At 47.0% G+C, this 12,482-nt stretch overlaps 1 protein-coding gene across 4 annotated transcripts in view; it reads right to left on the reverse strand.

Annotated features, from left to right (window-relative positions):
* Nucleotides 1–12,482, reverse strand: part of ZMPSTE24 (zinc metallopeptidase STE24) — a 67,838-nt gene that overhangs the window by 53,868 nt on the left and 1,488 nt on the right. For 2 of the 4 annotated variants that reach the window (XM_006113274.5, XM_006113272.4), the window contains exons 2-3: nt 8,596–8,742; nt 1,375–1,461 (exon numbers count right to left, since the gene is read on the reverse strand). In XM_006113274.5, the coding sequence (XP_006113336.2) occupies nt 1,375–1,461; nt 8,596–8,742 (234 nt within the window). Of the gene's footprint in view, nt 1–1,374; nt 1,462–8,595; nt 8,743–10,168; nt 10,193–12,482 lie in introns of those variants that run through there. The other 2 variants (XM_089773497.1, XM_006113273.5) reach the window with 2 other exon arrangements.

The following is a 12,482-nucleotide window of genomic DNA, read 5'->3' on the forward strand; positions in this document are numbered from 1 at the left end:
ACCCCAGTGCACACATAGCTAGGTTGACAGAACAATGCTTCCATTAACCCAAATACCATTATTTGAGGAGATGGCATTCCTACAGTTATGGAAAAACAGAAAGCCTGTATAGTACAGCTGTACCACTGTAGTACCCTTAGTGCAGCAACAGCCTTAGACCATGCAAAGAAGAAGTTGGGATCAATGACTACCATGGGTAGTGAAGAGAGACAAACTGTGGGGTGGGTAGGGAAAGATAATTTACCCCTTCTATGGTGGTTACATGGCAATCTGCATAGGCAATACCATGAGGGAGAAGGGGGAAAAGAAGAGTTTCTTTCCATTTTAAAATATACATTTCAAGTATTTTTTTCTTATTTGCTAGGGCTTCCAGCATTGAAAATAACACTAATTCATTCACCAAACAGATATCACCCAGAAAGCCTCACACTTTCCTCCCATCTTTGATCTGGAAAGACCACATTCTTGGAACAAAAGACAGAACTATGTAGCATTTTAAAGACTAACAAGATGGTTTATTAGGTGATGAGCTTTCGTGGGCCAGACCCACTTCCTCAGATCAAATAGTGGAAGAAAATCAGCACAACCATATATACCAAAGTGATACAATCAAAAAAATGAACGCATGTGAAATTGACAAATCAAATTTTAGAACAGAGTGGGGGTGAGGGGGGAAGGTTAGTGTCTGTGAGGTAATGACATAGGGGTGATAATAGGAGAAGTTTCTGCAAGGTAATGTCATTAGGGGTGATAATTGGGGAAGATATCTTTGTAATGGGTGAGATTAGAGTCTTTGTTTAAACCCATACATAAAATGTCAAATTTAAGCATGAATGACAATTCTGAAGCTTCTCATTGAAGTCTGGAGTTAAAGTCTCTTTGAAGCAATATGCATGTTTTAAGGTCATTGAGGGAATGGTCAGTCTGGCTGAAATGGCAAGCAACAGCTTTCTCTCTGTGAGAGAGTCTTATGTCTGTTTTGTGTGCATTGATTCTTTGGCGAAGTGTCTGAGAAGTTTGTCCAATGTACATAGCAGACAGACACTTTAGGCACATGATAGCATAAATTATATTTCTGGATGAACAGGAATGTGTGTTCTTGATCTTCTAACTGGCATGGTTAGGTCCAATAATGGTGTCAGCAGAGTAAATATATGGACAAAGCTGGCACTAGGGTTTGTTGCAAGGGAAAGTTCCAGGGTTGGTATTAGTGTGGTATGTCCTGTGATTGTTGGTAAGAATCCTCCTGAGGTTAAGTTAGACTATAAAATTATTTAGGCATAATAAAACTAAATGGGAGCTTTACCATAAATTTTATTATAAACTCCCAGTTTAGGAACCCATCATTTTCACAATCAGTTAAAAAGTGCTTACCTCATATTCTGGTCCAAATCCTGCATGACCAGAGATTTGTCCAGATACATTCCAAAGGAAAGGAATTCCTCCACAGAGAAGAATCAACTATAATAAAAAACACCCAATAGATACAATTCACTCTGTGCTATCATGGAGGAAAAAACCATGAAAGGTAAGCACCTGCCCAGCAAGCTACTAAGTAGGGGACTGGACTCACTGACCTCTCGAGGTCCCTTCCAGTTCTAGTGTTCTATGATTCTATGATCAAAGCTGTTCTTTTGTCAGTGTGAATGATAATGACCCTTGTTCAGTATTTCATGATAACTCAGTCTCTTTACTTTTGAATAAAAAGCTGGTGGTAGAGACATAGCCTTTTTGTTTTTGTTTGTTACTTGGGTTTTTCATGTTTACATTTGTGTTTTGGATGAGTATTTTACAAACCTGAGAATATTGCCAACAGAGTCTACTTTTCATTTTGAAATTGTTGTTGTCTTGACTTTTCCCCAACAGTCTTTCCACACCCTTTCTATGTAATAAATGCCACACACTTCAAGTGTTCCTCTGTCCACTGCCATGCTGCTCCTGGCCTCTGGTCAGGAGCTGCTCCTGGGAGCCTCCTACTTGCTATAGGAGAAAGGAAGGGGGCACTGATGTCAGGAAGCCTTCCTCCCCTGATTCTTGTACCCCATCTCTTCAGAGTGTGGGGGAGATGTGACAGGGAACAGAGGGAGATTACTGGTGGCTGCAGCCATTGCTGCTTTGAGTGTTGATCTACTGAAAGGGCAATATATAGCAGCAAATCATTGAGCTGAAAAGAAACACTACTGCTTACGATTTTAGTGAGGCTCCAATATTTGGGCTATATTTTGCCATTATCTGAAATTCTGTGCTTTAATTAAAACAATCCCTGAGTTTCTTTTTCTACTGTGAATACAGAATCAGAAGACAGCATTCTGATATATAAACACTCAGCTGTCTCTGGTGCAAAGGGAGAGTTTGGTCCTCTGTAGAATAAGAAAAAATGGCCTCTTTCAGCGAGGAATGTGGTTTGGGAAATGTTTTCTCCTAAACTGGGTCCATGTTACCTGGCACTGGGGCAATGTCCTGACTTATCTATTGGTATGCAGCTACACGTCAGATCTGTCAGCCAGTACGCCACAACTCTGAGCCTACAGATATTGTTAAGTTCCCTGACTATAGCTCAGAATGGGAAGAAGCCGCTTCTCCAAAAACTCAGAGGATACTGTATATTAAGGATGTTAAATACATCAACTATTCGATTAGTTGGTAGGGGGCCTCCACCTCTGAAATGTAGCAACAGCCCTAGGGATGACCCTGGGCTTCACATGGTGCTGCCACTTTGAAACACCGCGTGCAGCCAAGGTACACTCCAGCTGGCCCTGGGCTGCATGTGGCATTTCAAGTGGCAGAGTTGCATGGAGCCCGAGGTCTGGCCCCAGGCTCCATGAAGTGCTACTGCTTTGAAATACCTCCTCCTCTCCCCCACTTGCTGCCTCTTTCTGATACAGGCAGCTGGGGGATGGAGGGTAGGAGGATGGGGGGGGGGAGGGGGAGAAGCGACTAGTCCTTCACATCCCTACTGTATACACACGTAATATGCATGCACATAATAAAATTTGTCCTGCATGTGAATGGATAAAATTAGAGGGAACATTGGACAAGACCAATGCTTAAAGGTGAACTAGATTTTTTTTTTTAAAAAAAATCCTTTTTTACAATATATAAAGAACACCTTAGTTCCCCCTGCCCCTTTTATCCTTAGCCATCAGGAATAGCAAGTGAGATCGTCCTTAGTTTTGTTTGGGAAATGCTGGGAAATCTCAGGACATATTTACTAAGGCCTCTACTACCTTAACTGAAGATTTTGGGGTTATCAAAGGCTTCCTTATTCAGAATAGGATCAGAGGGGTAGCCGTGTTAGTCTGAATCTGCAAAAGCGACGAGGAGTCCTGTGGCATCTGACGAAGTGGGTCTTTGCCCACGAAAGCTTATGCTCCTACACCTCAGTTAGTCTATAAGGTGCCACAGGACTCCTCGTCGCTTATTCAGAATGACAACCAGTGAAGTTAAATAGCTGATAAAAATAAAAAATTGACTTTCAGTCTTTCACTTTGTTAGTAAGGGAGATATCACCTTGCACTAGTTTTCACATCACCAGAAAGTCTTCCAGCCTGCACAGGACCTAATTTCAGGCTGAAGTATAGATGATATAAACAATGGCAAAATAAGAAAAAACTGTTTCTCTGCTCTTACAAGTTGCCTATAAACTTTTGGAAAAACAGCTACAATTCCAAGTATTGATTAAAGGTAATATAAAAATACTAACTCTCTTTGGTAAAATATCATGAATAAAACTGGTTGTAAGGGGAAAAGCAACCTAAAATCACTTGACTGGTAATTGTGTTAGTTGTAGTGTCCTCTTCTATCATTCTAGAACAGAAGATTAATGGCCAAACAGTGCAGTAGTTTCATCTTTTGGAAGAAAGGAATCAAACAGTTCTGAAACCCCATCTTGATTACATAAGTTTTAGCCAGAAGAGCCTCCCTCTAACTAACTTCCAAAGTCAGTCTATAAGACACCAAGAGAGACAACAGAGGCAAGCATTCTGAGGGGAGGATGGAGAAAGAGGAAACAAACAGAATTACCAGTAAGTAATTTTCTTTTGTCATATGCCTCTCACATTTTCCGCCGATAAAAGTGCATTACTGGACAGTGTATGTAACAAGCAGTTGTCACAGGAGGTGCAGAGGGCCTCTGTGATTGTGTTGCTAGCAAGACTCTGGAGCTAAAGGACATCCAGAGAAGCAAAAGAGCCCAGCTGATGAGGAGGTATGAAGAAGTAGGATGATGATCACAGTTCCACCTTACATACCTAAGAAGTGAATGCTCACTACCCATAAATAGTAAGCTTCTTTTCCAAAAAGCACCTGATAAACCCAAACCAAGTCTACCAACCTGATTGTATGCTGCACAAATGCAGTCTAAAGCACAAAAACCCACACGTGCGTTAGCTTCAGCCTTTAAAACAGGGGTGGGGAACTTTTTTGGCTCAGAGGCCACTGACCCACAGAAAAATCAGTCAGGGACCATACATACAAGTGAGAAGCAAAAAACCCAGATCCTCATTGACATGGCCCCTGATTGAGAAGCAGAGACACTCCCCGCATTCCCCTTATACACCAGAGACTGGGGGGCCAAGGCTAGTTGACTTTTTGTGCTCCAGCCCCACAGTGGGGCAGTGGAGGTGCTGAAGGCACGCAGTTATTCAGGATAAGATTCTTTGGGGTGTTGTGTAGTTTTCCTGAAGGGCCCATCCAACATATAAAATTGACGTTTCCCAGCAGTCTTAAAAATTTTGAAAGAAGACTAGAAAAAAGTCTCCTGGTTGTTGAGAAACTGTGATGCCACTTTTGATAGGATGGCCAGACAGACACACAGCTCCACCAGGTTCTGACATAGTGGCCTTAATCTCAGAGACCCTCCAGGCACAGGTGATCACTATCTGGAAGGCAATCTTCCAAGAGAGAAACAGTATGCAGCACAATACTAAATGGCTTGAAGGGAGGCCCCATGAGCCTTGACAGAATAGGTTCAAATTGCATGTGGTGGGGATTGGTTTGCAAAACTAAGGGTAAAGTCTTTTCAGCCCCTTGAGAAACTTGACTCATCTCATGAGAGAACACTGATCTGTCATTCACACACAGGTCGAAGGTTGAGATGGCTGCCAATTTTAATAGATGAGAAAGTCAGACCCTGATGGTTTAGGGGGAGCAGGTAGTCCAAGAGATACTGCAGAGGAGATTGGGATGGAGAATGATTCTGTTCAGAGGTCCAACAAATGAAATGTTTCCACTCGGCCAGGTAAATAATTCTGGTGGAAGGCTTTCTATTATCTAGCAAGACTTGTTAAACCTGATCTAGCAGGCTTGCTTTTCAGGATTCAGACACACAGCAACCATGTAGTCAGGGATAGGAAGACAAGGTGAAGTTTAGGTAAAGTAATTAGCTGTGGTCTTGTGAAGCTTAGTCCAGGAGTAGTCGAAACATGAGTGGCTCTGCCACAGAGAGGTCTAAAAGCAAACTGAACCAGTGCTGATATGGCCACGCTGGTGCTATCAGGATAACCTTTGCTTTGTCCTATTTGATGTTTAGGAGGACCTTGTGAATTAAAACAAAATGCAGGACAATGTAGCACTTTAAAGACTAACAAGATGGTTTATTAGATGATGAGCTTTCGTGGGCCAGAGCTCATCATCTAATAAACCATCTTGTTAGTCTTTAAAGTGCTACATTGTCCTGCATTTTGCTTCAGCTACCCCAGACTAACACGGCTACATTTCTATCACTATTGTGAATTAAAGTGATCGGTGGGAAGGCGTACAGTAGGTGGTTTGCCCATGACAGTAGACAGGCATCAGAGAAGGAGCCCTAGTTGTTCCCACACAACAAACAGAACTGATGGCAATTCCTGATCTGTCTCATTGCAAACAGCTCCACTTGGGGAGGCTCCCATCTCTGGAAGAGAATACAGACGAAGCAGGCTGCCCACCCCAGGTCTGACACCCCATGTCTAAAGCGGTGGTTCTCAAAGTGTATTCTGTGGACAGTCCTGTGGACAGTGTGGGCTGTGGGCTTGGAGTTCGCCTCTGTCCAGGGGAGGGAGCCTGCACTAGCACTCCATCCCTGTGCCCTCCCCCGCAACCTCATGCTCAGATTGGAGCATGAGCACCAGCTTCCTGGTGTGGGAGAGGGGGAGTGGAGGGAGGCCCATACCTCACGGGCTGGATCCGGCTCGTGATGGGAAGATGCAGCTCTGTGAGTTGCCACTTCCCCTCACCCCTGCTGGGGGAACAAAGGCACAGGAAAATGCTCACCTGGAGGCTTCCCGCTGCTCCAATTGGCCAGAATCACAGTCAACGAGAGCAGTGGGGGTTGGTGCCTGAGAGCAACAGGGGGCGGTGCAGCCAGGTAAGCGTTCCCATCCCCTTACAGGTCTAGTCTTTTGGCCTCTCTATTTATATGGGTAGCACTTGACTGTCAGTCTGTCTCTTCACCGCCGACACAACCAGAGACCAGTGTGGGGGGGGGAGCATGTGTGCAAGTAATGGTACTCAAACCCACTAGCTGAAATATATTTATTTTCTGCCCTTTTTAAGGTGGTGTAGAGAAGTAGTCTGCCACAGTGTTCTGATGCAACCACATCATTAAGAAGTAAATCCACTCTGGAAGGGGCAACTGCAGCCAAGGAATTGATTAGGCTTTGTGCTGACTTTGTAAGCTCCTAAACTTCTAAGACCAACTTTCAGGAACTTCTGGTTGGCCTTCAAGTCATCCTATAGGAACAGGTCTGCAACTGCCTCGTCTGGGAATGACGATGAGGCCTGTGCCAGAGAAGGGGGTTCCCTTCTCCTCCTCCAACATGTTCATTGGAGCCATTTCCCAAAGTCGGTACTAGAATCAGAGTCCAGTGCTAGATAGGAAGAAAGGTAGCTCGTTTCCAATATGACAGAGTAGAAGCACTGAGGGAAGTGAGGGATACTAGGGGAAACACTGAAGAAGTCCAAGATAGCTGCCAGGCACCAGCAAGAAGGAGGGTAGCGAAGTCCAGTGTGTAGGCTGGATAGCAGTAGGCTTTGAGTGGAGTAAGAATGTTAAATACTGATTAATTTACTAGTCGATCGAATTTTCATAAACGACTCGACTAGACCATAGGCACTTCCGCATTCCTCCTTTGAAGCGTGCAAGAGTCCCAGTGGGGGCTCTTGTGCATTTCGAAATTGGAACTCCTTGTGCAGCCTGGGGCCAGCGGGAAGTTCTCCTGACCCCCCGGGCTCTTGTGCATTTCAAAGCAGAAGCGCTCACATGGAACCCAGAGTAAGCTGGATTTGCCACTTGCCCTAGGGTGCATGCGGCGTGCCAACTTTGAAATATACAAGAGTCCCCAGCACAGGGGTTCTAGACATAGCCTCTATGTCCCTTCAAGACAAAGAAAGAGGGACAGAAAGAATAAAAAGAAGAAGCAATCAGGAGACAAAGTGAAGCCTCCAAATTTCTAAATAGAGGACGCAAAGCTAGAGAAAGGCTATTCTGACTGAGTCTAGTATCAGGATAGGGTTTCACAACTTTTTTTTCTTGTTTCTAGTAGGTGGTGCCATGACACCACGTGTCCATTAAGACATAAGTTTAGGATGCAAAAAAAAGAGCTATGACAGTGAAATAATTACTCAATTTCCCCACCCCTTTTTGGGTAAAATCTAGGATATTTAAAAAAATCAAAACAGCTCTGTAGTTAGTTAAAAAAAAAAAAAAGGTGTGTGTGTGTGTGTGTGTGTCATTTTTTAAATTCAATTAATGAAAATATTTTTAGAATACTGACATTTGGCAAAATTTAACTTTTTTTACCAGCTATATAATAAACTGAAAAAATCCCAACTCACATATCAGGAACAAGTGCTATTTGACAGACACATAATACAGGTTGGACTTCCATTGTCTGGCACCCTTGGGACCTGACTGGTCCTGGATAAGGGATTTTTGCGGACCAGGGAGGTCATTCTTGGCCTCCTATTGCCTTGCCCCTATCCCCTGTCTTGCCCCTATCCCCTGTCTTCCTGGCTCCCCTGGCAGCCCAGCTGGGTTGTGTGCACTGGGCTTCCTGCCCCTCTGGTTCCCCACTAGCACTGAATCCTGAAGAGCTGCCTGCCCCTCCACAGCTGCCTGACAGAGGCGCAGCAGCATGGGAATGCTTTCAAGCTGACTCCCTGTGTGTATCAGCTCCCATGAAATCACCTACCCCCCGGAGACAGCATCATGGCGGGGGTGGGAAGTAGATGGGATGCAAGAGCAGCCTTTGTCCGTTGCAGGCTGCTCTGTGGGATGCTGGTCTATGGTTAACCAATTAAAATGGATTTTATGCGTTTTGCATCAGCATAATTCTTGTTAATATAGAATAAGATGCTGCCACATGCACACTGACTAAAAAGGTGTTCTGAGAATGAAATAATCTTGATGTAAACACTCCCCTTTTTTGGCAGTGATGACATAGCCCAAAGACTGAAACCTTACCAAAGGCTGCACTTGCAGAGACACACACAAGGCATGCCACAGCGTAAACCCTGGAGTTGCAGAGTTATATTTGAAGGATTAAATTTAAATTATTTTATGTTCAGATCCAATGAAAAGTATTGTATAAACTTTAAAGTAGCTATGGTACTTACAGTCCCCTCTAGCTCTGAATACAGGCCCGACCAAAAACTGAAAGTGCTTTTGTCCAGTTGATACAAACGAGACTTTTCAAAGGTTTCTGAATCCATGATCTGTCCTAATTCCCATGGGACATGTGTTGTTGTTCTATATACCTTCCTCTGAAAGAGAAAAAGACATATAAAAATTAACATTTTGAAAAAGAGTCAAAATGTTTTTGTAAAGGGATATCATGTCAAACAAATCCAAACTGAGGGGGCAAAGTTTGAAGACAATTCAATATTACTAAATATAGTTAAGTCCAAAGCAGATTGCAAACTGTTACAAAGACATCTCACAACACTGACTGGGCTGTTGATAGATGCAAAGTAATATTCATTGCACAACATAATTTAAATTATATGTATAAAATGATTTGAACTAAATTAGCTGTTATTACTCAAGAGAAAGATCTTGGAGTCATTTTGGAAAGTTACCTGAAAAAGTCCACTCAATGTGCAGCAGCAGTCAAAAAAAGCAAACAAATTTTTAGGAACAATTTTAAAAAGGGATAGGGAATAACGGAGATTATTTCATTGCTTCTATTTCAATCTGATATGCCCACAGCTTGAATGCTGCACCCAGAATTGGTTGTCTTATCTCAAAAAAGATATCTTGGTAATGGAAGAAGTTCAGAAAAGGGCAACGTAAACGATTAGCACTATGGAACAGCTCCCATGTGAGAAGAGATTAATAAAACAGTGACTTTTCAGTTTGGAAGAGAGACAATTAAGGGGGTGGGAGGATATGATTGACTAGTGCGGAGAAAGAGAATAAGGAAAAGTTATGTATTTCTTCCCATAACACAAGAACTCAGACTCATAGACTTTAAGGTCAGAAGGGACCATTATGATCATCTAGTCTGACCCCCTGCACAGTGCAGGCCACAGAATCTCACCCACCCCTCTTAGAATAATCCTCTCACCTGTATCTCAGATATTGAAGCCTTCAAATACTTTGAAGGCCCCAAGATGCAGAGAATCCTCCAGCTGTGACCTGTGCCCCATGCTACAGAGGAAGGCGAAAAACCTCCAGGATCTCTGCCAATCTACCCTGGAGGAAAATTCCTTCCCGACCCCAAACATGGCGATCAGCTAAACCCTGAGCATGTGGGCAAGACTCACCAGCCAGACACCCAGAAAGTTCTCTATAGTAACTCCTAGCATCCCAACTATGGGTCACCAAATAAAATTAACAGGTAGCAGATTTAAATTAAACAGAAGGAAGTATTTCTTCACCTGTTCTGTTCATCCTGTCTGAGGCATCTGGCATTGGCCATGTTCCATATTGCATGTGGCAGCACCCAAGTTAGGTGTCAGTCAAGCTCAGGTGTGGCTGAACTGTGTGCTGCTCAATCACGTTAGCCCCACTGAGCCAGCAGTAGGGTGATGCAAATGGACCAAGCTAGAGTAATAATTTCACAAGCCCTCAGAAACTCCTCCACTGGAAAACAATGACAGACTCTACACAGACACATAGCGCTCAGTTGCAAGCTTCTAATACTAGCAATCTTTATTCCTAACCCCATGCTCAACTGAGAGTCCTTACCATAGGCATACGCACAGGGTGTGCCGGGTGTGCACAGGCACACCCTAATGCAGGGGCGGACTGGCAGACTAGCCAGCTGGAGGCTGCTGGAGGAGGAGGAAGGGTGTGACGGGACGAGAAGATGCCGGCGGCCGTGGCGTCATAAGCTGCGCAGCCCAGCGCGCCTCAGCGCTGCTGTACATGCTCCGGAGGCCCCGTGGACACTTCAAAAGGCGGGGCTGCACACCATGAAGCCAGCAGAGGACGCGGAAGGCCTTCGGGTGAGTGCAGCACCCCATGTGCTCCCTCCAGCCACCCCCTCGCGTGCACACCCCTGCAACTCCCCCCCCGCCCGTGAGGCCCCCCTCGCCTGTGTACCTCCACTGCCAGCCACCACGGTGCGGCTCTGGCGGTGGCGGAGCAGAGCCGCTCATAGAGGGAGGGGGCGGCCGGGCTCCCCACCTTGCCAGCACCACTCACCCACCTGCACCCCACTGTGCGATCTGAACCTGAGAGCTGCCCCCTCGGTGCCGAGGCCCTGCAGCTCAGGGTCTCGCCGCTGGCCATGTCGTGCCGTAACTAGTGACTGGTTGGGCAGGACTGCAGTGGCCGGGCTCCAGAGCTGCCCACATCATGGGGGCCTGCTGCTCAGAGTCCGCCCTGGGAGTAGGCTTACCAAGTTGGTTTAGAAAAAATACTGTCCGGGAGGGGTTGTGGGCAGCGCGGGGGGCGGGGCTGCCGGGCGGGAGTCTGGGGGCAGTGTGGCTGGCCCGGTGAGATGGGGTGGGAGGGCAGCTGGCTGGAGGAGATGGGGGGTTGGGGGCTGCGCGGCTGGCCGGGGGAGATCGGGATGAGGAGAACCGGCTGGCAGGAAGCAGGGGTGGCCGGGAAGGAGTCGGGGGGGGGTGGGGGGGCAAATCGGCCAGCAGGGAGCGGGACTGACCCGGGCACATGCAGATGCCGGGGTGCCATCAGTCCTGCGCACAGTCCTGGCGAAGCGTGAGTCCAGCTGCGGCTCTACAACGCGCTCAAGAGCAGGGACAGGGCTTCCCCTCCCCAAGGCACCAAACTCAACCAGAGGCTCCTAGCACCGATCGTGCCCCACCTCCCAGCCATTCCCCCTGGCCCCACCATCCTTCCGTCTGGCACCCAGCTGGAAAACCAGAAAATACTGGACATTGCACATGTCCGGTATTTTCTGGAATTTTTTACCAGAGGGCCCAAAAACTGGACTGTCTGGTAGAATACCGGACACCCGGCAATCCTACCTGGGAGGCAATGGAGGGAGCCACAATGAAAGTGCGTCTTGCCTGGAGCCCAGCCAGGTTGGGGCTCCATGCACGAGTGTACGCATGGCGCTGGCAGTGAGGGGTCAGAGCCAGGCAATGCAGCCGTGCTTAAAGGGTCAGAGTGCTGTGAGCTCCCTACAGTGGAGGCACCGCCAGGCGAGACCCTCGCCCTTGCTGGAGCCCTGCATCATGGAGTGCAGCAGCATTTGGCAGGCAGGAAACTGAGGCACAACGTGAGGCAGAACCATGCGCCATCCCCCTGCGGCCAGTGGTGGAGTTGGGGCCAGAGCCCCTGACTGCGCTTCCCTGAGGTCAGTCTGCTTGGCCACACATAGCAAGGTCTGGCCAGGAATCCAATTCTTCCTGTCACAAACCTTCCCGGGGCACCCCTCTGTGGCAGTGTGCATGAGCCAGCTGGAGAACACCCTGGGCCTCTCTTGTGACGGGTCTCAGTGGCCCCAGCAGCAGGGGTTACTCATGGAAGCCACAGAACCCATCAGCAGCCCCCAGGGATCACCCCCAAATGGGGGGGAGGACTCCAGAGAGGGGAAGGGGGGACATCAGGGAAAAAGGGGTAGGGGCAGTGAGGGAAGGGGGAGGCACCAGGAGGGTGCAGGGGTAAGGGAAGGTGCAGGTGCCAGGGGATTCTGGGGGTGAAGCAGAAGGGCAGACACCTGCAGGGGAGGGACCAGCACTAGAGGAGAGAGGCAGGGCAGGTGTGTAGAGGGAGGTGTTAGGAGAAGGGATGAGGAGGGGTAGCTCACATGATCGGAGTGGGCATGGGGGGAGGAGAAGGGCTGGTGGAGGGGGGCAGGTCTCAAGAAGGCTGAGGGCAGTGAGAAGGGCAGGAGTCAGGACAGCAGAGGAAGGTGATGGGGGCTAATTTCGCTACGAAAATCAGGAAAGAGATCTTGGCATTATTGTGGACAGTTCTCTGAAAACTTCCACACAGTGTGCAGTGGCGGTCAAAAAGGCAAATAGGATGTTAGGAATTATTAAGAAAGGGATAGAAAATGAGACACAAAATATCTTACTGCCCCTGTATA

The sequence above is a fragment of the Pelodiscus sinensis genome, chromosome 26 (assembly GCF_052426305.1).
Source record: "Pelodiscus sinensis isolate ZL-2025 chromosome 26, ASM5242630v1, whole genome shotgun sequence".
NCBI classification, from domain to species: domain Eukaryota; kingdom Metazoa; phylum Chordata; order Testudines; family Trionychidae; genus Pelodiscus; species Pelodiscus sinensis.